At 42.3% G+C, this 23,396-nt stretch overlaps 1 protein-coding gene across 4 annotated transcripts in view; it reads right to left on the reverse strand.

The window, feature by feature from the left end:
- Positions 1–23,396, reverse strand: part of LOC114229209 (nuclear body protein SP140-like protein) — a 48,048-nt gene that overhangs the window by 11,797 nt on the left and 12,855 nt on the right. For 3 of the 4 annotated variants that reach the window (XM_054723309.1, XM_054723306.1, XM_054723307.1), the window contains exons 3-8: positions 22,958–23,126; positions 15,304–15,387; positions 11,858–11,911; positions 6,220–6,324; positions 2,068–2,210; positions 909–950 (exon numbers count right to left, since the gene is read on the reverse strand). In XM_054723309.1, the coding sequence (XP_054579284.1) occupies positions 909–950; positions 2,068–2,210; positions 6,220–6,324; positions 11,858–11,911; positions 15,304–15,387; positions 22,958–23,126 (597 nt within the window). The remainder of the gene's footprint in view (positions 1–908; positions 951–2,067; positions 2,211–6,219; positions 6,325–11,857; positions 11,912–15,303; positions 15,388–22,957; positions 23,127–23,396) is intronic. The other variant, XM_054723308.1, reaches the window with a different exon arrangement.

Raw genomic sequence — 23,396 nt, forward strand, 5'->3', positions numbered from 1 at the left:
ATTTTACCATTTGCAACAGCATGGATAGAACTGGAGAGTGTTATGCTAAGCAAAATAAGCCAGTCGGAGAAAGGTGAGTATTACATCATCTCACTCATATGTGGAAAATAATGATCAGCATAAACTTATGAACATAAATAGATCCAGAGACAATGTAGCACTGAACAGACCATCCAACCTCAGAGAAAAGGCAGGTGAGGGGGATTTAGAGATCAACCAAAGGACTTGTATGTATGCATATTAGCATAACCAATGGACACAGACACTTGGGCGGGGGGGACTTGCCCTCGGGGGAGGCAGGGGAGGGGGAGTCAATTGGGGGAAAAGGAGACATATGTAATACTTTAAACAATAAATAAAAAATTCACATATGAAATTATCATATAAAATAAAGATTTGGAAACAACCTAAGTGCCCATCAACAGATGAGTGAATACAAAATGGTGGTACATTTATACAATGGAATACTATGTGACAATAAAAAAGAAAGAACTCTTACCATTTGCAACAACATGGATGGACCTGGACAATATTATGCTCAGAGAAATAAGCCAGTCAGAGAAAGATAAATATCACATGCTCTCATTTACATGTGGAATCTAATCAACCAAATAAATTGATGAACAAAAATAGACCCCCAAGACATAAAAGCATGAACAGACTGTTGAACCTTAGAGGGAAGGCAGGGGAAGGTGGGTGGGAAGAGATCAACCAGTGGACTTGTATGCATATACAATTATCTGTGGAGACAGACAATTGGTGGTGAGAGCCTGGGGGTGGGTGGTGTTGGGGGGATGGGAGCAGGCTGGGAGAGGTTAATGGGCGGGGGTGTGTGTGCAAAAGGAGACCTATGTAATACTTTCAACAATGAAGATTAAAGAAAAGAACTTATATAAAGTAATAACCACCTTTTTCTCTCTGTCACGTGGAGGTTCAGGTAGATGTGCATTCTGAAAGAGTAAAAGATAGAAGGGTGTGGTTAACCTGTGTTTATGTTTTGTGCATTGCAACCTCCTCCCAAATATTTCTCCTTGGATGTTTCAATGTCAGCTCAAATCAAGATGTCTAAATGAGAAACCATTTCCTCTCCTCAGCTGTTCTTCTAGAATTCATCAATAGTAGCTGGAAAATCCTCCATAGAATTTTTCCCTTTTCTTTTGTGTTCTTATTAAGTTTTCATTTCCTTCACAATCTTTTTTTGACAGCTTTCACTTCCTTTTCATTCCCACTTGTGCCACTTAAGTACTTCCTCACACCAGGGCTGATCAACTGACACACACATGTCCCACAGCTATGGGGTGTCAGGTACTCTGCACAATGTTGGGCACACAAAGATGTATAAACCCTAGCGGGATCTAGGAAAGCAAGGGGTTGCATGAAATGATAAGTATAAAACTGTGAGAAGGGTCTTAATAGTGTGGTCAGGGGGCCCAGGGAAGGGATGACAAGGCAGGTCCGTCAGAGAATATTCAGAGAGGGGCACTGTAGGTTCACTATAAGTGTCTAGGGCTGAAAGACAGTGAAGTCATTTCTGGGCCCATGTTGTCTGAGATACTGTTTTAAATATGTCATTTCACACCTCAGGAGACTTCCCTGGTTCTGCATTGTCTATTCTGAGTTTAAAATCTTTAGCCTGGCATTAAATTCCTCCAAAAAATCCCAATTGATGGATTATGCCTTATCACACGCAATCCATCTACCTCAACCCATGGAGCCATGTTAGTCATGGTTCTGGGTTTCACACCATTCTTTCTCTGGAGTGCCTTCTGACCACTTGTTTGACTGTAGACAATCTCCTTTCTTTTAGTGGCTAAAGATGTCTGCAAGCACCTGAGTCAGAATGACCTTTCCCTCCTCCAGGCTCCTGCACCTACCCCAACCAAGCCTCTTTCACATCAATGTGCTGCCTTGTACTGACTTAAGAGTGTGGGGACCTCCCTCCACGACAAGGATAAATCAGGGGACCTCAGGGATCTAACCATGACTCAACATATATTTGGTGAGAAAATAGTGACCTTTTTTTCAAGTACAAGGAAAGTCAGATCTTCTGACCCGTCATTGGAATACCTCTATCAGCCATTTTAGGGGTCTCCCACCGCAGCACACGCTCATCCTCCAGTGACTTGATTTTTCATAGCCTCCTTCCACTTCAAATTCCTTTGGGGTGAACCAATTTCCATCCTCTGTCCTTATACACTTCACTGTGGCTCCTGTAAGACCGGGATAAGTTGATCCTGAAACCTCCTTGTCCTCAGAGCTCAGATTCTGGATCTGCAGCCACCCAATTTGGGGTCAAGATCACTAGCAGAAGAGTCTGGCCTCACCTTTCATACTTGAGAATCCCCAAACCCAGCCTGTAAGTCTCTTATAAGGAGATCTCCTACTTTGGAGTGAAATCTCAAGTGGGGGCCCTTCCCTGTTGCTCACAATGACACTAAGACAACATCTGTGCCCTGTATTACAATAATTTTCTTCCAGTTCAATGGCATTATTGAGCAGTTATTTTTCTTACGTGAAATCGTGGGATAACTGACTTTAAAATAATTGTGAAATATTATTTAGTTGAAAAGTTTATTTATATACTAGAGGCCCTGGTGCACGAAATTCATGCACTGGGGGGAGGTGTGTCCCTCAGCCCAACCTGCACCCTCTGCAATCTGGGACCCTTTGGGAGATGTCCGACTGCCCACAGGGTTTGGGCCTAAACAGGCAGTCGGACATCCCTTTCATAATTTGGGACTGCTGGCTCCCATCTGCTTGCCTGGTTGCCTGATTACCCCTAACCACTCCCTTGCCAGCCTGATTTACGCCTAACTGTTCCCCTGCCGGCTTCATCATCCCCAACTGCCCTCCTCTGACAGCCCAGTCACCCCCAACTGCCCTCCCCTGCATATTCCTTCTTTATTAGATAGGGTTTTTTCTTTAACATATTGGACAGTGTACCTGCTGTGGTCTTGACAAACCAGTAAAAATGTAAACCCAAACTAAAGGTGTCATAAAATAAACTCCTTAAACAGGAATTTCATGAGACCTTGGAAAGGTGATATCATGTGGTTGTTGAGCTTATATTTGAATAAGTAGAAGGTTTATAGGTGATTTCATACTTTTTCATATTTTCTAAACGTTTCCTTTTCTTTTATAAACAATAGACATGTAATCAACTGCCCATCTTTCCCTCCAAAAATTATTTTGAAAGGGCAAAGTCAATTGGAGCCAATTCTGTTAAGTAATGTAGGTGTCAAGATGGAAGGCTTTTTCACTTAGAGGTCTACTAACACTGTACTTATCCATTTTCCCACAAACTTTTGGCCCATTTTTTTTCCCTTCTGCTAGAAATACTTCTTCCAAGATGCCTTTCTCCTCTTAATAATCTCAGTCCTCTCTTCCTATGAAAGTTCTACTGGGCCCTTTGAGGGCTGGCCAAGTCTCTGTGGCCCTCTCCCCATCCTTGCAGCCAGATCTGCTTGCTCCTTCCTCAGTGTTCCCACAGTGCCGTGGACACAGTTCCAGCACAGTCCACACATGCAACCTGTTGTCACCATTTCCCGGGAACGTCCTGTCCTATTCTCTTCCCTTTATAGGGGAATCAAGCTGGAGTTTTGCAGGTTGGGAAGAAGCTGGCAGCAGGTGAAAGCGGAATGTGCCTAGAGGGGCACAGACGCCTCCCAGCCAACAGGCCTACAGCCAGAGCCACAGCTGGGAGCGGATCGCGGGAGCGGATCATGCTGAGAGGGGCGCAGGCATCTCCCAGGCGACAGGCCTCAGCCCTGAACACAGCTGGGAGTGGATCCCACCGGGAGGCGCGGCTGCCTCCCAGGCCCACAGCCATGGCCGTGGCTGAAAGCAGAACATGCTGAGAGGGGCATGGGAATCTCCTAGCTGACAGGCCTACAGTCCTGGCCATGGCTGGGAGCAGAATGTGCTGAGAGGGGTGCAGGCGCCTCCCAGCCGACAGGCCAATGATCTGTGTCACTGCTGGGAGCAGATTGCGCCAGAGGGCGTGGTCGCCTCACAGGCCCACAGCCTGGGCTAGGGTTGGGAGCAGATCTAAGAGCGGGCCTACAATCTTGGAGCGGCCTGGGTCCAGAGGATGTTTATGGAACCCAGTCCACTCAGCGCCCGCATATGCAAATTAACCGCCATCTTGTTCACTCTGATTGGCTGTGGGCATAGCGAAGGTGCAATCAATTTGCATCTTTCTCTTTTATTAGTGTAGATAGACTAGAGGCCCAGTGCACTAAATTTGTGCAAGTGGGGGGGTGTCCCTCAGCCTGGCTGGCACCCTCTCTAATCTGGGACCCCTTGGGGGATGTCCAACTGCCTATTTAGGCCTGATCCCTGTGGGCACTCGGACATCCATCTCATAATCCTGGACTGCTGGCTCCTAACTGATTGCCAGCCTGCCTGACTGATTGCCCTTAACCACTTCTGCCTGCCAGCCTGATCACCCCCTAACCACTCCCCTGCAAGCCAGATTGATGCTTAACTGCTCCCTTGTCAGCCCCCAACTGTCCTCCCCTGTCAGCCTGGTTGCACCCAACTGCCCTCCCCTGCAGGCCTGGTCACCCCCAACTGTCCTCCCTGCCGGCCTGATCACCCACAACTGCCCTCCCCTGCCAGCCATCTTGTGGTGGCCATCTTGTTGTGGCCATGTTGTGACAATGTGAGGGCAGCCATATTGTGGTGGCCATCTTGTGATGATGTCACATGTGACACCACCTAGGCTTTTATTATATAGGATAAAATATAGTCATATACTTAACAACATTATTCATTAGAGAAAAGGAAATAAAAACCTTATTGAGATACCACATCAGGTCCTCTAGGATAGCCGTAATGAAAAAGACAAAAACAACTGTTGCTGAGGATGCAGAGAAATGAGAACCCTCAGATTTACTGGTGGGAATACAAGTATTCCCATACTGTGGCGAATAGTTTTGCCCTCAGAATGAGAGGCCTCAGATTTTACTGGTGGGAATATAATTATTCCCATACTGTGGCGAATAGTTTTGATTTTTTTTTCATTAAGTTCAATATAGAATTGCCATATAATCCTGCAATTCTACTCCACAGTATATAGTGAAAAGAATTAAAACGCTAGGTTCACCAAAATCTTTATTCAAAACAGCATTATTTATAATAGTGAAAGGGTGAGAAAACCCAAACTGATATATAAATGCATTACTGTGTCTCCACACCGTGGACGATTATATTATTTGACAATAAAAAAGAATAAAGTATAATGCATGACTGGAAAACATTATGCTGAGTTGAAAACCTGTCACAGAAAGGCACATGTTATATGAGTCCATTGATATGAAATATTTAGAAAAGTCCAGTTTATAGATCATAAAATAGATGAGTGGTTGCATAGGGCTGGATGGTAGGGTGAGGTGGGAGTGGGTATGGACTACTGAGAGATATGGTGTTTCTTTTAGTGGAGGACAAAACTGTTCTAAAATTAGATTATAATGATGGTTTTATAATCTTGTGATTAAAAAAAAATAGAAACAAAAAGCTCAACAGTGTATTCTATACTTTAAATGGTGATTTGTATATGAGAGTTACATCTCAGTAAAGCTGTTTAAAATTAGTTTTGATGAAACACTTATATTATTTTTCACATACCCACATTAAGACTAATCTGATATGAAGTTCACCATAATAGACAATTATTGGAAAGCTTTATAATGTTCAAATCACAAACTATTTTACAGTCATTATGTACATTGTCTCAAAGTCACACCAGGAGGCAGGTTTTTAATTATTATCCATTGATTATATGAGAAGTTTCAGGCTCAGAAAAGTCCCATTCTTTACTCAGTCACTCTTGGCAGAGCTGAGGCTGGGGCTCAGGTTTTCTGATTCTAAATTTTGTGAACTTCTCACCATAACAAACACCCTGTCTTGTTTGATTTCCAGAAGGGGTAAAGGATATGAAGGTGAGGCTGATTAAAAGTAAAGTATGCAATATTTTCCCCCACAGACTGATGTTTCTGAACTTCTCTTTGGTTCCTTGGGCATCCATGTGAGAGTGAGCACTTAATATTCACCATTTCTTAAAGTGTAAAAATTTCATCTTAGGGATCCCTACCTCTTCTCAAGATAAAACTGGGTCCCCAATTCCTTAAACAATGGGTAATTTACCTGGGTAATTCCATTACTTTTTGTGATTCTTTCATGGAGGGGTTATAGGTGAAAGTAGACCTTGAAACTTACCTCGTTGCAATTTTCTCTTAATTAACATGCCCATCATCTTCCCACAGGTCACAGGAAGTATTTCAGCATTAAAATTCACAGTGTCATCTGTGTGCATTGTTGTTCCTGAAATAGAAGGTTCTTCATTATGTCTCATTTTACAACTGCACAAGTACAACTTCCTCCCATGTTGAGCTTGTTTCTATAAAGACATAGGAGTACTTTATCCAAAAATCTCCAGAGTTTCAAAGTCTTTCTGTCAGTGGCCTTTTTGATGCATAACAACAGAATGCCTACCTTCATCTCACCTCTCAAATCTCACACAATCAGAATGCCTGAGCAGAGACATCAGGCTTCTATAAAACTATATTACCTCTCAATGCAGTCACCCCCTCCCCTGATTCTTCCATGACAATGAAACATACAGCTGCTGTCATGATCTGAAGGAAGATCTCCATCTATGCTCTTCCAGTGCAGTTAGGTAGTCGGAGACAAAATCAGAGACTATACTTGTATCTCCCCATTTGAGCTCTGACTCAGGGAAAGAATAATGATGAGTTAACCCTAAGATAGTGTCTACCTACTGTTTGTATTCTCTACTTTGCCTCCTTTGTCGCCCACATCAACTTTCTCAAAGCTAAAAGAGGAGTGGAGGAAGGTCAAGAACAATCTGCAAATTGCATGACTGGTCGGACCATTACAGTCTGACAACAGTTGTGTCCTTTATAAAAAGCTACACCCAATACTCTGATCATCTAACTCTATGACCTCGTCTCCTCCTGTCCACACACTTCTCTATTATGGGTCTTTTGTCACTGAAGGAAGCTATCCCCAATCGAGGCCGAAAGGGATAGCTCCTTCCTGCATTGTGATCAGGACACAAGTGGTGGAGAATTAATGGCATTATATAGACCAATTGTAAGAATCTGGATTCTGTTCTGACCATTGCTGGTGAGGATGCATTGTTCTTCCCCACTCTTCAGAAGCCTAGAGATTTTGGATATAATTTTGGTTGTATTTTTTGGAAATGTCTTTGCCCTGCTTGTTATCTGACCCTTCTGGATAAAAAATGTGAGTGACAATAGGAGATTATTAGAATGAAAGATGAAGAGATGAAGTTATAGCCAATGGAATGGTACATATTTCCCCCCCCCCCCCCAATATTTTTGGGAGTGAAGGAAGAGCAAAAGACCCAGGCACATGAGGAGGAAACACCTAGGAGGTATGGGAGGTGGAAGAGCATTCACCATATTTGTCTTTCAAGACTGTCCTAAAGGAAATCACTCTTGTCTAGCTCTTAAACCACATGTGTAGAAGCCGAGTCTGCCATGCCCCATCAGATGTGATGAATCAGGGGCTGCTGCCAGCATCAACATTTCCCAGGCAGAACATTTCTGGACATGGTCCCCTCACTGATTCTCAGTCATTGGATGAAGGGTTGCAGGAGCCAGCATGGAGAAATAGAGCGGTTTGGATGGACTGTCTTGCCCCATCTCCTGAAAAACCCATCAACAATGAACAGAGCTGAAAACTTTAAGGTTACAGGTGATCAGGGACCCAACCCTACTCATGGCTGATATATTCCCCTTAGGAACCTGAACAATTTATAAATGAATCTTTTTCAGGATCACCATGTGTGCCTTCAGGATCGCATTTTTTGTGTGAAAGTCACGCACTCACTTGCCTCCCTCATGCAACCATGGTGACTTGCACCATAGAGGTGGTCGTAGGAGATCTAAAAATGTGGTTTAGCAAATTTGTTAAATTCTGAAGGAAAAAATTTGAATGAATATGCTACTAGACTCCAGGGGTCAGGTTCATCTTGGCTGGTGGAGTGGTGTCCTCACAGGGAAATAGCCAGATGTGCTTTGAGAGGTGAATTTGTTGGGACGCAATTCTCCATGGAATTTCACATGCCCCAGAGTATCTTTTCAAGGATGTGTGAATAGGAAAGAGTTTTGGAAGCTCAAGTTAATGTAGCTCCCCAATGCAGAGGGCAAATTTGTTTTCGGACCAGTATAAAATAGAAAGCATCTCCCTCTTAATTATCCCAGGATAGTAAAGTGTTCTCCACAGAGGAGAGCTGTTTAAGTTCTAGGGTGATGGTCATATTCTGTCTCTTGATAATGATTAGGATTTTATAGGTGAACATTTTAATCAGAATCCATGGAATGATATATTTAATATTTATACATCTCATTGTAAATATTACCTCAGAAGAAAAAGAATTACAAACAAATATTGAATCTAGTTAATGATATGTATGCTAACGTGTTTGGGGGAAGTGTATTATTGTCTGCAACTTTAAAATGTTTTAAAGTTGTGGATGGTTAGTGGATGAATAAGGAAATGGGTAGATGGATAGAAATGAGATCAAGCAAGCACATTACATGCTAATTGTGAGTCTATGTTTGCTGTAAAATTATTCAAGTTTTCAGTAGTCTTAAATTTTCCATAACTCAAAAGTTGGAAAAGGATATTTTGGCAAGAAAAATAGCTTATTAACCAAAAAATGACAGTTAAAATAGAAGAAGAATATTCATCAGCAACACAATAGAGTCTAGAAGACAATTCAGTAATCATCTATACCAGTGGTGGGCAAACTGCAGCTAACAAGCCACATTCAGCTCTTTGGCCTCTTGAGTGTGGCTCTTCCACAAAATACCACCTGTAGGCACGCATGTACAGTGTGATTGAAACTTTGTGGCCCATGCGCAGAAGTCGGTTTTTTGGCTCTCAAAAGAAATTTCAATCATACTGTTGATATTTGACTCTGTTGACTAATGAGTTTGCTGACCACTTATCTATACTAATAAAAGGGTAAAATGCTACTTAGACTGGAAGACCTTCTAGACATCATTCCGGATATAGCCATGGTAGTGGGGCCAAGGTAGAGGTGGTGAGGGGTGATCACCCGGTGGGATGATCTTGAGTGTGGCTCTTCCACAAAATACCACCTGTAGGCATGCATGTACAGTGTGATTGAAACTTTGTGGCCCATGCGCCACAGATGCCCCCACCCCCACCCCGTGAGCCCTGCACATGGCTCCTGGCTGTTAACAAACCCCAACACCCGCGGGCAGAGGGGAGGTCAGGCAGCTTGCTTTTCTATAAGACAGATGGCTTTTTTTTTTTTTTTAAGAACAGATCTTGTTCTTCTGATAAAAGAGCCCTGGAGAGAATGAAGAGACAGGGTATAGGAAACAGCACCCCCAAAGCTGTTTGAATAAGATGCAGGCAGTTGAGGGGCTGATCTACCAGCCACTACGACAAAGGCTCCTGGGAGCTTTACAGTGGGGGAGGGTAAGGCTCAGAGAGCAAAAGGGACCGTGCTAAAGTCACTGAGCGAGGGCGACTGGCTAGGGTTTCAGCACTGTGCCATTGTCTCACTTAATTATCCATGTGCATTATCTCATTTAATTCTAATTATGAGTCTATGGGAACATTTGGGGAGATCAGGATACCAAGTGGGGCAATTGGGGGTGATCAGGCCAGCAGGTGGGGCAGTTGGGGGCAAGCAGGCTGGTGGGGGCAGTTGGGGGCGATCAGACAGGCAGGGGGAGAAGTTGGGGACAATCAGGTGAGCAGGGGAGGGCAGTTGGGGGTGATTGGGCCTGCAGTGGGGGCAGTTGGGGGAGAGTAGGCCAACACAGGGGCAGCTGGGGACAAGCAGGTTGGCAGGGGTATCAATTGGGGATGAGCAGGCTCATTAGGGGGCAGTTAGGGGTGATCAGGCTGGAAGTGGGGACAGTTGGGGGGCAATGAGGCTGGAAGGCAGAGTGGTTAGGGGCAATCAGGCAGGCAGGCAGGTGAGTGGTTAGAAGCCAGCGGTCCCAGATTGCTAAGGGATGTCCGATTGCTGGTTTAGGCCTGATTCTTGTGGGATCCCCGTGTGATTGGGCTTAAACTGGCAGTCAGACATCGCCTGAGGGGTCCCAGATAGGAGAGGGTGCAGGCTGCTAATTGGCATCCTGAAGGGTCCCCCTCCTCTCATGCACGCATTTCATGCACCGGGCCTCTAGTATTAGTATATTGAAGAGAACTAAACATTGACCTAGAATTTTTAATCTTGGCAAAAAAATTCTTTCTGTACAGTGTGGCTCAGTTGTTGGAGTGCTGACCCTTGCACAGAAAGGCTGTGTATTTGATTCCTGGTCAGGGCACGTAACTATGTTGCTGGTTTGGTCCCTGGTCATTTGGAGCCCATACAATAGGCAAATGATCGATATTTCGATGTTTCTCTTCCACATGAATTTCTATCTATTATCTATCTATCTATCTATCTATCTATCTATCTATCTATCTATCTATCTATCATCATCTATCTATCTATCTATCTATCATCTATCTATATCCCTTCCTCTATAGAAAAATCAATTAAAAAATTCTTTCAAAATAAAGGCAAATTTGCACATATGACACTTAGACACCCTCACTAAAAGAACCAAGGATTTATTCAGCTAGACCAAAGTTGAAACCAAAGAAAAAAACAATGGTGAGTGAATAAAATGATAAAAAGTTTAAGTAAATGATTATGTTTCAAAATTTATAATGAGAAGAAAATTAGTAACAAAATATTAATATACAATAGCTAAAGGATAGAGATGGGATGTTGAATTTGAGGGAATCCATGATAAGATTTTTGTCATCTGTTGAGATTGAGGCATGGTTAAAGAAATTATAGAAAATTTACCTTTAGTTTCCAAACCAGTGGAGAAAAAAGGTAGAATATAGAATTCTATCTCAATCATTCAGAAGTAGAAAAGAGACACAGAAACACACAAAAATAACGGCTAGCAATAATATAGATGTATAAGTCCACATATATCAGGGATCACAATGAAAGTACCAAATAAAACATAACTATTAAAAGGTGAGGATTATCTGAGAAAATTTAAAAAACTGTGCCTTTACAAGAGACACAAAACAAAGCTTCATAGGGGAAAAGTCACATGAAAGGGCATTTCAATTCATGAAAAAAAAAAGTGTTGAGGTAATTTCTTATAATTACTATCTCACATCATACACAAGGAGGTGAATGCTGTGTGAATTACAGATTCTTAAGATCACCCACATTCCCTATTCCCTTCCTCCATCTTTAAAAAAAATATTTTACTGATTTCAGAGAGGAAGGGAGAGTGAGAGAGATAGAAACACCAATGATGAGAGAGAGTCATTGATTGGATGCCTCTTGCACGTCCCCCACTTGTGATCGAGCCAATAACCTGAGCATGTGCTTTTGACTGGAATTGAACTGGGCCCTTAATCTGCAGGCTGACGCTCTATCCACTGGGATAAACCAGCTGGGACCCTTCTTCCATCTTCAGAGCCACAATATTGTGTCTCTCTGACTCTTCTTCTTCCTCTCTCCACACCAAAGAAAGATTCTCCATTTTTTTTAAGGACTAGGAAAATATGTTTGAGCCACCCTGGTAATCCAGGATAATCTCCCCCATTTTAAGTCCCAGTTTAATTAAACCTGCAAAGTCCACTTGCCATGTAAGAGAACAGATTACAGGTTTCAGGAATTAAGACATGGATATCTTTGAGGAGCCATTGTTCTACCTACCACAACATTGTAAATAACAATAAAGATAATAAAATACTGGCATTATAAAATTATTTCTCACTTCAAAAGCAAATAAAATCTTATTCTTACTTTTTCTCTTCTTGGTTTTTCCTGAAATGGAGTTGTTTCCAAAATCCACAGTACCTACAACAAAGAGGTGGTGGTGAGAAAATAGAAATGATTAAATAAAATTTACAAATTTGCCCTTGTCATGGTTAAGGCATCATCCCCTGACCAAAGGATCACTGGCTCAATTCCTGGTCAAGAGCATGTACCTCGGTTGCAGGTTCCATCCTGGACCCCAGTTGGGGCAAGTGGGAAGGCAACTAGTTGAAGGCAATGTTTCTTTTTTTTTCTGTCTCTCTCCCCACCCCCATTACCTTTCACTCTCTCTAAAGATCAATGGAAGAAATATCCTCCAGTGAGGATATAAAAAAAAGTTACAAATTTTAGGATGGTTCATACTGCAGAAAGCTTGAGTTTATAAAGGTGTTTGATTGATTGTTTCTTTCTTCTAAAGTAACCACAAACCTACTACATTGAGAAGTAGGTCTTCAGAATTGGCCACGGTTCTTCCTTTATTTCTCAATAACATTTTGAAAAATACTCTTAAACACCTTTGTACTCAGAGATAGGACCAGGTCTCATATCCTTAAGATTTTTATGAGGAGGTTTGTGCAAAAGTTTGTATGACATCACTGTATAAATTGTGACATGCTAGGGCACAGACACACACAATAAGTATGTGCTGGGTTGCCTGGCTGGTGTGGCTTAATGTTTGAGTGTTGACATAGGTAATAGTTCAATTGTAGGTCAGGTTGCATGCCTGGGTTGTAGGCTGATCCCCAGTAAGGGGCGTGCAGGAAGCAGCCAATCCATGATTCTTTCATCATTGATGCTATCTCTCTCTCCCTTCCTTTCTGAAATCAGTAAAAAAAATATTTTTAAAAAATGTGCTGGGTTCAGAATAGTTGATTTGATGTTTTTGCTAACAGTTTAGTGGTAGAATCCGTTGTCATTTGAGGCCTCGCTAAGATTGTGACAAAATGACACTATTATTGAGAAGCAAAGAATACTTGGCTTTCATGGGTTCCACAGAATATGGGTGTGTTAGGGATGGATATCACTGTACAAAATCAAGACTTTATTAATTTTTATTATTACACTGATTATTATTAATGATGAATTCAGTGATGTAGGAAGCTAGATACTTCCATTTTAGGAGTGTATTTCTACTACATCTTCCGCGACAATCAACAGGGGCATGTTAATCATGACTTTATAATGATATCTTGCTTTCCTGCTAGTCCCAAAAGAATCAGGCCAAGCAAAAAGAATGGGATTCTGCCATGAACTGGACTCATTTTTTGTCAGTGTGCTCAGAGTCAAGTGCAACAGAAAATGGAGCTCTCATTTCAGACTTCTGACATTCTGCTGCCCCAGTCCTGTGACTCTCACCTTCATAACTGACCCACTTCCAGCTGGTGAGCTGCCTGATATTCTTGATTCTTGATCACCCATCACTGACATACCAATCATCTATGGTAATTGCTAAATCACCTCCACCCCAAGACCTTGGTTAGCTTTGCCCATTATGTCAGATGCTTGGCTACTTTCAGTTCTTGCCTCTTGGCCTCTTGGCCTCTTGGCACACCTTATGATGAACAAATGATGCAGACACACTTGTCATTTCCAGGTATTTCTAAATGTCATGTACAGCTAGTTATTCTTTGATTCTGATTATTTTACAAAAATGTTTTCTACAGCCCAGTCAGCTTGGCTCAGTGGTTAAGAGTAGACCTATAAACCAGGAGGTCGATTCCTGGCTGGGGCGCATGCCTGGGTTGTGGGGTTGATCTCCAGTGAGGGGCATGCAGCAGGCTGCCGATCAATGACTCGCTTTAATCACTATGCTTCTATCTCTCTATCCTTCTTCATTTCTCTGTAGAATCAATAAAAATATTAAAAAATATTTCCTAAAAGATGCTTCAACTTCAAAAATATTCATTTAAAAAAAGATTCATTTCAACAGTTCAGTACTTACCTGGACTATTGAACCAACAGAAGAATTAAATTTAAAATTCCTAGAAAGTAAAGCAGATGACATCTATTGTGGACAACTAACCCAATATTCTGGGCCAGGTCTGTATAGTCTACACCAGTGATGGCAAACCTATGACACGCGTGTCAACACTGACACGCGTAGCCATTTCTGATGACACGCGGCCGCATGCCGAGGATGAAACATTTGCTGCTCCTGAGGATGAAAACATTTGCGACTAGAGTCTTGGAGTTAGTTTTTTCCTCAAAGTGACACACTACCTGAGTTATGCTCAGTTTTTTGGCGAAGTTTGACACACCAAGCTCAAAAGGTTGCCCATCACTGGTCTACACCCTCATATTTCCCTTTTTCCTTATTTAGTTCCTTCTTACCTCACAAATAATATAAGAGGCCAAGCACTCACAATAACAGTTAATGTTTCCTTTTATCCTTATTTTCTGACTGGGAAGATAACATTGGGCATCATCTTTAAACCTACTTCATAGGTCAAAACATAAAACTGGTTACACATATAGTCAAGGATGTTGAATGCCTGGTGATATCAGACCAAATAAAGATTTGAAAGAATACTTTTTCCCCTTGAGTAGGAATTGCAATGACCACCCCAACGACAGACAACCAGAAAAATGTTTAAATTTCCTTGTATGCATTACTTTAGACAACAGAATTGCTCTTGACCAAATCTGACAGGAAAAGTAAAAACATGCACAAGCTCGCAGCCCCATCCACCAGTGTGCACCCTGCCCACCTGCTCACCACCCCTCAGTGCTCATAGCCCTGCCCACCCGTGTGCACCTCCTGATGTGTCTGGTCGTTGGTTGGTCCACGATATGGTGGATTGAAAACAGGCCTTATATGATATAGACTAGAGGCCTGGTGCATGAATTTGGGCATGGGTAGGGTACGGCAGGCCCTGGCCCCAACCCCGCCCATAATTGGGGTGGGGGTGGCTGATCAGGGGTGGTGCCAACCAGGGGGAGGGGCTGTGGGTGATTGGCTGGCTGGACCTGCCCCCTAGTCAAACTCCCGGTTGAACTCCTGTTCGAGGGGACACTTTGCATATTAGCCTTTTATTACATAGGGTGCTGTCATTTTGAAATGGAGTTGGAGCTGCCATTCCAGAAAAACTGCACTGCATATCTTATGCCTCAAACATTTGCACTGATAACAGTGGTATAGTATATCAACCTATGAACTAGGAGATCAATGGTTCAATTCTCAGTCAGGGTACATGCCGGGGTTGCAGGCTCAATCCTGTTTCTCTGTTTGGTTATTGGGCCAATGGTATCTTGTCAGAGCTCCTCCTCCAGGATCAGTCTCTGGTTAGACTCTCATACTAACAGCCCTCCCTGCCTTCTCCATGCTCCTCAACAGGTCTTTCCTGATTCCCAAACACCACTCAGAACTCAGGCCCACTTCCCATTCTCCTTTCCTCTTAGCAGAGGAAAATCAGTTTCTATCTGTTTGCAATCACCTTGTTCAAGACTCTCTTGGATATCACGCCTCTTCTCATTTTCTTCTCCATCATTTCTTAGGAACAGTTCTATGTTTGGTATCTCTGAAGAGAGGGCATAAGAAGAAGACAATTAGAGATCTCTTTGGAGTGGTGTCATCATCGCAAATTACACGTTTAGGAATTTCCACCCCTTGTTCCACTCAGTGCTCAGTGGGTCCCCATCCTGTTGGTAAAGTTCACCCTTCATCCCTGGGATAGAAAAGAGAATACTCAACAGAGGGGTTGCTTACGCTTCTAACACATTAAGGAGCCACTCAGATATCAGGATAAAGGAGTTGTGGCAACATTGTTAGCTTGTTACTCAAGCAAAAAATTTCAGCTGTCCAGGATAGCATATATAAAAATAAATAATGTACTATTTATTTTGAAATGTGTTTGCTGAACTGTTGTAACTGAAAGGAAAAACAGGGATTTCCTTGGGAAGAAAACAAAGATCCTAGATAGGTTTACTTGTATAAAGCGGAAAAAACACAATAGTTTAAAAATGTGGCTGGACAAGAGAAGGTTTTGGCTTAACTGAGTCAGGGAGGATGAGTGCTTCCCAAAGAGACAAATCAGAGGACACAGGTGATCCAGGGGCACCCAGATTCCAGGACAAAGGAAGGATATTCCCTGAAGCTGCAAGCAGGGACTGAATATTGTGGCATTGGGCCAAGGACTTGGGAGGCTGCCAAAGAGGGGAGAACAGGGGACCAGCCCAGTGATCCTGCATGTAGGTAACCCAGCAAACATATGAAGGAAGTTAATACACCAAAAATCCTTAGGGTAGATCTCTGCAGAAGGTCGGGGGAACAGACCTAGGGAAGCAGTGAGCCTGTATGCCTCAGGGCTGATGGCAGGGGTATTTCCTAGGCCAGTGTTCAGCAAACTCATTAGTCAACAGAACCAAATATCAAGAGTACAACGATTGAAATATCTTTTGAGAGCCAAATTTTTTAAACTTAAACTTCTTCTAACACCACTTCTTCAAAATAGACTCGCCCAGGCCGTGGTATTTTGTGGAAGAGCCACACTCAAGGGGCCAAAGAGCTGCATGTGGCTCGCAAGCTGCAATTTGCCGACCACAGTTCTAGGCAATAAACTTTACTTACAAATGCTATAAATCTGTACTATCTTTTTACTGTGTAGTAAATAACATCAGATTTCTTAGCTTTAGAAGCCAGACCTTCCAAAATATTTTTTTTCATACTTATCCTTTAAAAAAAAAATTGTTGAGAGTAGTATAGATGTTCCTCCATTGCCTCCTCTACCTGATTCCTGTCCCACCCAAGCCCTTCATCACCCTATTGTTTGTGTTCATAGGAAATGCATATATACATGTTTTCTTTAGTTAATCTCTTTCCACCCCCTCCCTCTCCTTCCCCTCTGAGATTCATCAGTCTGTTCCATGTTTCCATGCCTCTGGTTCTATTTTATTCATCTGTTTATTTTGTTCATTAGATTCCTTGCTTATTTATTCTGATTTTTAGATTCAATTGTTGATAGATGTCTATTTATTGCCATTTTATTGTTCATATTGTTGATCTCTTCTCCTCCTCCTTCTCCTCCTCCCCTTCCTTCTCCTCCTTCTCCTCCTCTTCCTCCTCCTCCTTCTCCTGCTCTTTCTCCTCCTCCTCTTTCTCTTCTTCTTCTTCTTCTCCTTTCTTCTTCTCCTTCTCCTTCTCTTTCTCTTCTCCTCCTTCTCCTTCTTCTCTTCTCCTCCTCCTCCTCCTCCTCCTCCTCCTCCTCCTCCTCCTCCTCCTCCTCCTCCTTCCTTCTTCTTCTTCTTCTTCTTCTTCTTCTTCTCCCTCTCCTTCTCCTTCTCCTTCTCCTTCTCCTTCTCCTTCTCCTTCTCCTTCTCCTTCTCCTCCTCCTTCCTTATTGATTTTCTCTGGCTGCTTTTAAGATTCTCTTTGTTTTTTAAAATTTAATAAATCTTTATTATTCAGATTATTAAAATTGTTCCTCTTTCCCCTCCCCGCATAGCTCCCCTCCACCAGATTCCTACCCCACTCTCTGCCCTTAACCCCCCTCCCACTTTCCTCATCCATAGGTGTACAAGTTTTTGTTCAGTCTCTTCCCGCACTCCCAATCCCCTTTTCCCCCAAGAATTGTCAGTCCACTCCCTTTCTATGAGCCTGATTCTATTATATTCACCAGTTAATACTGTTTATCAGGTTTTTTATTCCCTTGGTTTTTAGATTCAATTGTTGATAGATACATATTTGTTGTTCATAATTTTTATTTTTATCTTTTCTTCTTCTTCCTCTTCTTAAAGAATACCTTTCAGCATTTCATATAATTCTGGTTTGGCGGTGATGAAATCCTTTAGCTTTTTCTTATCTGATCTGTGAAGCTCTTTATCTGACCTTCAATTCTGAATGATAGCTTTGCTGGGTAGAGTAATCTTGGTTGTAGTTTCTTGCTGTTCATCACTCTGAATATTTCTTGCCATTCCCATCTGGCCTGCATAGTTTCTGTTGAGAAATCAGCTGACAGTCCCATGGGTACTCCCTTGTAGGTAACTAACTGTTTTTCTCTTGCTGCGTTTAATATTCTCTCTTTGTCTTTTGCTCTTGGCATTTTAATTATGATGTATCTTGGTGTGGTCCTCTTTGGATTCCTTTTGTTTTGGGTTCTGTGTGCTTCCTGGACTTATAAGTCTATTTCTCTCACCAGGTGGGGGAAGTTTTCTGTCACTATTTCTTCAAATAGGTTTTGAGTATATTGCTCTTTCTCTTCTTCTGACACCCCCATAATTCTGATGTTGGTACGCTTGAAGTTGTCCCAGAAGATTCTTACACTATCTTCACATTTTTGGATTCTTTTTTATTTTTGCTTTTCCGGAGGAGTGTTTTTTGCTTCTTGGTATTCCAAATCTTGGACTTGATTCTTGCAGTCCTCTAGTCTGCTTTTAGGTCTCTGTATAATATTTTTTATTTCAGTCAGTGTTTGCTTAATTTCTAGTTGATCCTTTTTCATATCCTCGAGGGTCTCGTTAAATTTATCAGGCTTTTCTAGAAAATTCTTGAAAAACCTTATAACTGTAGTTTTGAACTCTATATCCAGTCTTTTGATTTCCTCCATTTCCTTCATTCTGGCCTGCTCCTTTGTCTCTGTATTTAGCTGCTTCCCTGAGTTGATGGAGTTGCTTTGTGTGCTAGGTGTCCTAGCAAGGCCCAGTAGCTCAGCCTTCCCAGTTACCTGAGGTGGACACTCTTGGTGCAGCCCTTTGTGGGCTGTGTGTGCAGTTTTGTTGTAGTTAAGCCTTGATTGTTGTTGGTATCACTGGGGGGAGTTGACCTCCAGCCCAATTAGCTGTGAGGATGAGCAGTGTCTCTGCTGGGAGGGCTTCTGTGCTCAGCTTGGATGGGGTGGAGTCTCAGGGTGGAGCAGACAGCCTTGGTTTCCCATCAGCCCCGCCCTACGAGGGCTCTGTGTCTCAGTGTTCCTGCGGCAATGGCTGCATGCACCTCTGAGAGAAGGCTGCTCTCGAGTTTTGCCCACTTCCAGACAGTCCAGTTTCTCCCCAAATGAGTCTGGTACCCAAAGTCTCACCTGGAGCTGGATTTCAGTGAAGTCAGGAGATTTTGTTTTCCTCCTGAATGAGAAAGCTAGCTGTGCGTTTGCTGCCTGCCCTCTCCACGAGCTGCGAGTAAGCCAGCCACGTATTCAGCCACCCGCCCTTTCTACGCTCACAGGTCTCTGCACCTCCAAGCTCCTCTGAGTCTGTATCCTTTTCTCTTTCCTTCTAGTTGTAGAATTTCCACTCAGCCAGCTTTCCGGTGGTTCCAGACAATGTCCGTTCTGTCTTCCAGTTGCAGTTTTAAAATTGCTGTGTACGGCAGCAGTATAGGTGTTTACCTTATACCGCCATCTTGGTTTCTCCTCCTCTATTTTTTTTAACCTTTGGCATTTTAATTATGATATTGTGTGGGCCTCTTGGGATTCCTTTTTTAAAAATTTAAAACATTTAAAAATTTTTAAAAATTTATTTCAGAGAAGACGGGAGAGGGAAAGAGAGGTAGAAACTTTAATGATGAGAGAGAATCATTGATGGGTTGTCTGCTACATGCCCCATACTGGGTATCAAGCCTGCAACCCTGGCATGTGCCCTGACTGGGGATTGAACTGTGACCTCCTGGTTCATAGGTCAACACTCCACCACTGAGCCCTGTTGGCCATGCTGCATTCCTCTTGTTTGGGACTCTCTGTACTTCCTGGACTTGTAAGGGGATTTCTTTCACCAGGTAGGAGACATTTGCTGTAATTATTCTTCAAATAGGTTTTCAATATCTTGCTCTCTCTTTTCTCCTTCTGGTAACCTCATAATGTGAATGTTGGTACACTTGAAGCTGTCTCAGCAGCTCCTTACACTATCTTCACATTTTTGGATTCTTTTTTCTTTTTGCTCTTCTGTTTGGGTGTTTTTTGCTTCCTCATGTTCCAAATTATTGATTTCATTCTCAGAATTCTCTACTCTACTGCTGAATCCTTCAAAATTATTATCTATTTCAGTAAGTGTATGTTTAATTTCTGACTGGTCATTTTTCTCACTAAAGTTCTTAAAATTCTCACTAAGATCCTTGGAAATCTCACTAAGTTTGTTGAAGCTCTCATGAAGATCCTTGATAAATCTTATAACCATTGTTTTGAACTCTCTATCTAGTAGTTTGCTTGCTTCCATTTCATTTAGTTCTTTTTCTGGAGATTTTATCTGTCCTTTCATTTGTGACATGTTTCTTTGTCTCCACATTTTAGCTGCTTCCCTGTGTTTGTTTCTATGTATTTAGGTAGCGTTCCTATGTTTCCTGGAATTGGTAGATGGCCTTATGTAGTAGGTATCCTGTAAGGCCCAGTGGCTTAGCCTTCCCAGTCACTTGAGCTGGGCACTCTAGGTGTGTTCTTGTGTGGGTTGTGTGCACAGTCTTGTAGTTGGAGTCAGTGGGAGGAATTAACTCCCATGCCAATTGGTTGTGAGGACCTGCTTTGACTACAGTGGAAGAGCTACTGTTTATGGAGAGACCTCTATGGAGCAGGACATGCTTCAGTGGGGCTTTGGTGCTTACTGTGTCTGCCCCTTAAGTGTGTTGTTTTTGGATGGGTAGCATTGTAATCTGGTATGATCTAAAGCTGTCTACCAGGTGCACTGATGCAGGTCTTTTGGGATGTTGTGTTTCCTGTCATTTGTCCTTCTAAGAAAATCTGAATTTACGTGGCTTCGGTTGTCCTGAGAGTCAAGATACCTAGTTACACAGTCTCTAGGGCCTCCTTGGAAGTACAAAGTCAGCCACCCCCTGGGGCCATTCATCAGGAACTATAGAGAAATCTTCAGATGGCTGCTACTTGTGTCCAGGTGAGGCCAAGCTGTCTTGGAACTCTTATTGATAGGTATGGGGCATGATGATCCCAGATGCTATTATTTGAAAGATTTTAGGAAAGTCTGATGCCTGAGACAGGAGAGACCATTCATATGAAAAAGCCACTGCAAACAGCATAGTGGGGCTGCAAATTGGATGGGGAGGGGGCAAGAGTCTTAGGAAATCATTAGAGTGGAGCTAACAGTGGGAGCCAGCTGATGTAAACTCAGATATGGCTGTCTGTGAGCTCTGCAACAAGGGAGGTCTCAGCATAGAAACAATGACCCTTTAGGGCATCACCATCTGGGAGAAAGCTGCCCCCAAGTTTTTGTTCCAATGCCAGACAATCCAGTTCCTCCCCATATGTTCCTGTACTCCCTGCCCCCTCAGCTATTGCCCCAGTGTTGGAGCTCAGAGGGAATGTGTCCAAGTAAGTCTGTGTCCAAGTAAGAGGAACTTCTGGGCTCTCCAGCAGCCTTTGTGTCACTCAGCCACAATCCCCACTGGTTTTTACTGCCAGAATTTATGGGGGCTTCTCTTCACAGTTCTGAAACCCTGGGATGGTGTGATGGTGTGGGGCTGGGACCTCTTGTGCCTCGTGGGAAGCTTCCACAGCTGAGATATACTCTTTGATTAAAAGAATGCCACATGTGGGTGTCAGGCCAGCCCCATTCTGTGTCTCTGCTCCTACCAGTCTCAATGTGCTTTCTTCTTTAATTCTGTAGTTGTATGACCTTCATAGATTTCAGGCAGTTCTGAATGATGGTTGTTCTATATTTTAGTTGTAATTTTAATGTGGTTGTGGGAGGCAAGGAGTACCAGCATTTACCTATGCTGCCATCTTGGATCTACATGCCTATCCTTTTTGAATCAACTCGCATAGTCTTCTTTTCACTCTGAGATTAATTTAATTTGTCCTTGTTCAACAGACACATGGATCATTTACCTCTCTATGCTTGTTCCACTATCATCTGCATTTCTCAGTTCATATAATTTTTGTTTTGAATTCTCCATCATTATTTGGAGATCTTTTTGAGACCAAAATATATCGAATAAAAATTTTTCCAGGCAAGTCAAACAAAAATTATTGGAAGACATCTTCTGTACTATGAATCCATATAAAAGTATAAATTAATGCCTTTTCAGGAAAGAAGTAGAGACTCAAACCAGTAGTGTTGTAGAGTATCCAAACATTTCTCTGGCAGAGCAATGGGTTTTGTGATTATTTGATTGTTTATCACACCTGTTGTGGAGAATGAGTTAATAAAACCATTTCTCCTTCTTTAAGAACAAATTTGCCCTGAGTTAATTTTCTAGCTCAATATTCTGGAAATCTGATGAAGGTGGCCTCTTGTCTCTGTTAGTAGGCCAACACTGAGCTTAGTGTTTAAAGTGACCAGTGACTGTAGGTAGATAAATTGCATGTGGCCTGGGAGGGACTAGATGTGAACTATAAGCCTTTTTTTTTTTCTTCCTCCAATGTGTTGACTCTTGTAATTCAGTGGTCCCTGGTGGGGTCTCTGAAAGTTATGACTACAGAATTGTTACATGAGATATTGAATCCCCTGGGCATGTTGTGGCTAAATCAGGGTGGATCTTGTAACTAAGATATAACTTGAGGTGGGTTATAGTTAACTTGGTGGACTACTATGAGGTCCCCTGCTAAGTGTCACAAAGAAGAAGGCAACTGATGCAGGCCTTTTGGGATGTTGTGTTTCCTGTCATTTGTCCTTCTAAGAAAATCTGAATCCACGTGGTTTTGGTTGTCCTGAGAGTTAAGATACCTAATTACACAGATCTGTAGGTGGGTGGTTGTACTGTAGCCATTATATCATAAGCTTTGAGTGGCTCATGGTATATTTGTTTTCTTAACTGTAATATCCCCATTGCCCTGCACTGTGTCTGACACCTGGTATACTCAATATATTCCTGTGGGGAAAAATTGGCCCTGGACATAAAAAAGTAGGTAATAAACCTAATTACCTTCTTTTTAAAATCCTCACCTGAGCATATTTTTTTTCCATTGATCTTGAGATAGATAGATAGATAGATAGATAGATAGATAGATAGATAGAGGAAGGGAGAGATGAGGTGAAGAAAGAGTGAGAGACATATAAAAGAGACATTTTGACTGGTTTCTTCCTGCATGAACCCCTACTGGGATCGAACCAGCAATTGAGGTAGGTGCCCTTGACCAGGTATCAACCCATGATGCTTAAGTCTTCAGGCCAAAGCTCTAACCACTTGGAAAAAGAAGCCAGGACCCTAATTACCTTTTTTGAAGGTTTCATAAATATCCTTTAAACCAGGGTAGGTTTCCATGATGTCCTTGCTGAACAATGCTTTCAGAAGGGACAGGTTAAATGTCTTCTCCACTTCACCGAGAACATTGTATATGACTTCATTTTGAGAACTGGATGTTTCAAAACATTTCTTAGATTTCTTAAAAAAATAATGAATTAGGAAAATATAAATACAGATTTCCTAGTTACAAAAGAGCCTTAGAAAGTGATTTTATTTTTAATGCATTATAATTTTCCAAACATAATTATCTTCTCATGTACAGTTTTATTTTATTTTTTAATGTATTTTCATTAATTTCAGAGAGGAATGGAGCAGTAGAGAGAGATAGAGACATTCATTGATCGACTGCCTCCTGCACGCCACCTACTGGGGATCAAGACCACAACCCGGACATGTGCCCTTGACCAG

This window comes from Eptesicus fuscus, chromosome 11, assembly GCF_027574615.1.
Source record: "Eptesicus fuscus isolate TK198812 chromosome 11, DD_ASM_mEF_20220401, whole genome shotgun sequence".
Taxonomy (NCBI): Eukaryota; Metazoa; Chordata; class Mammalia; order Chiroptera; family Vespertilionidae; genus Eptesicus; species Eptesicus fuscus.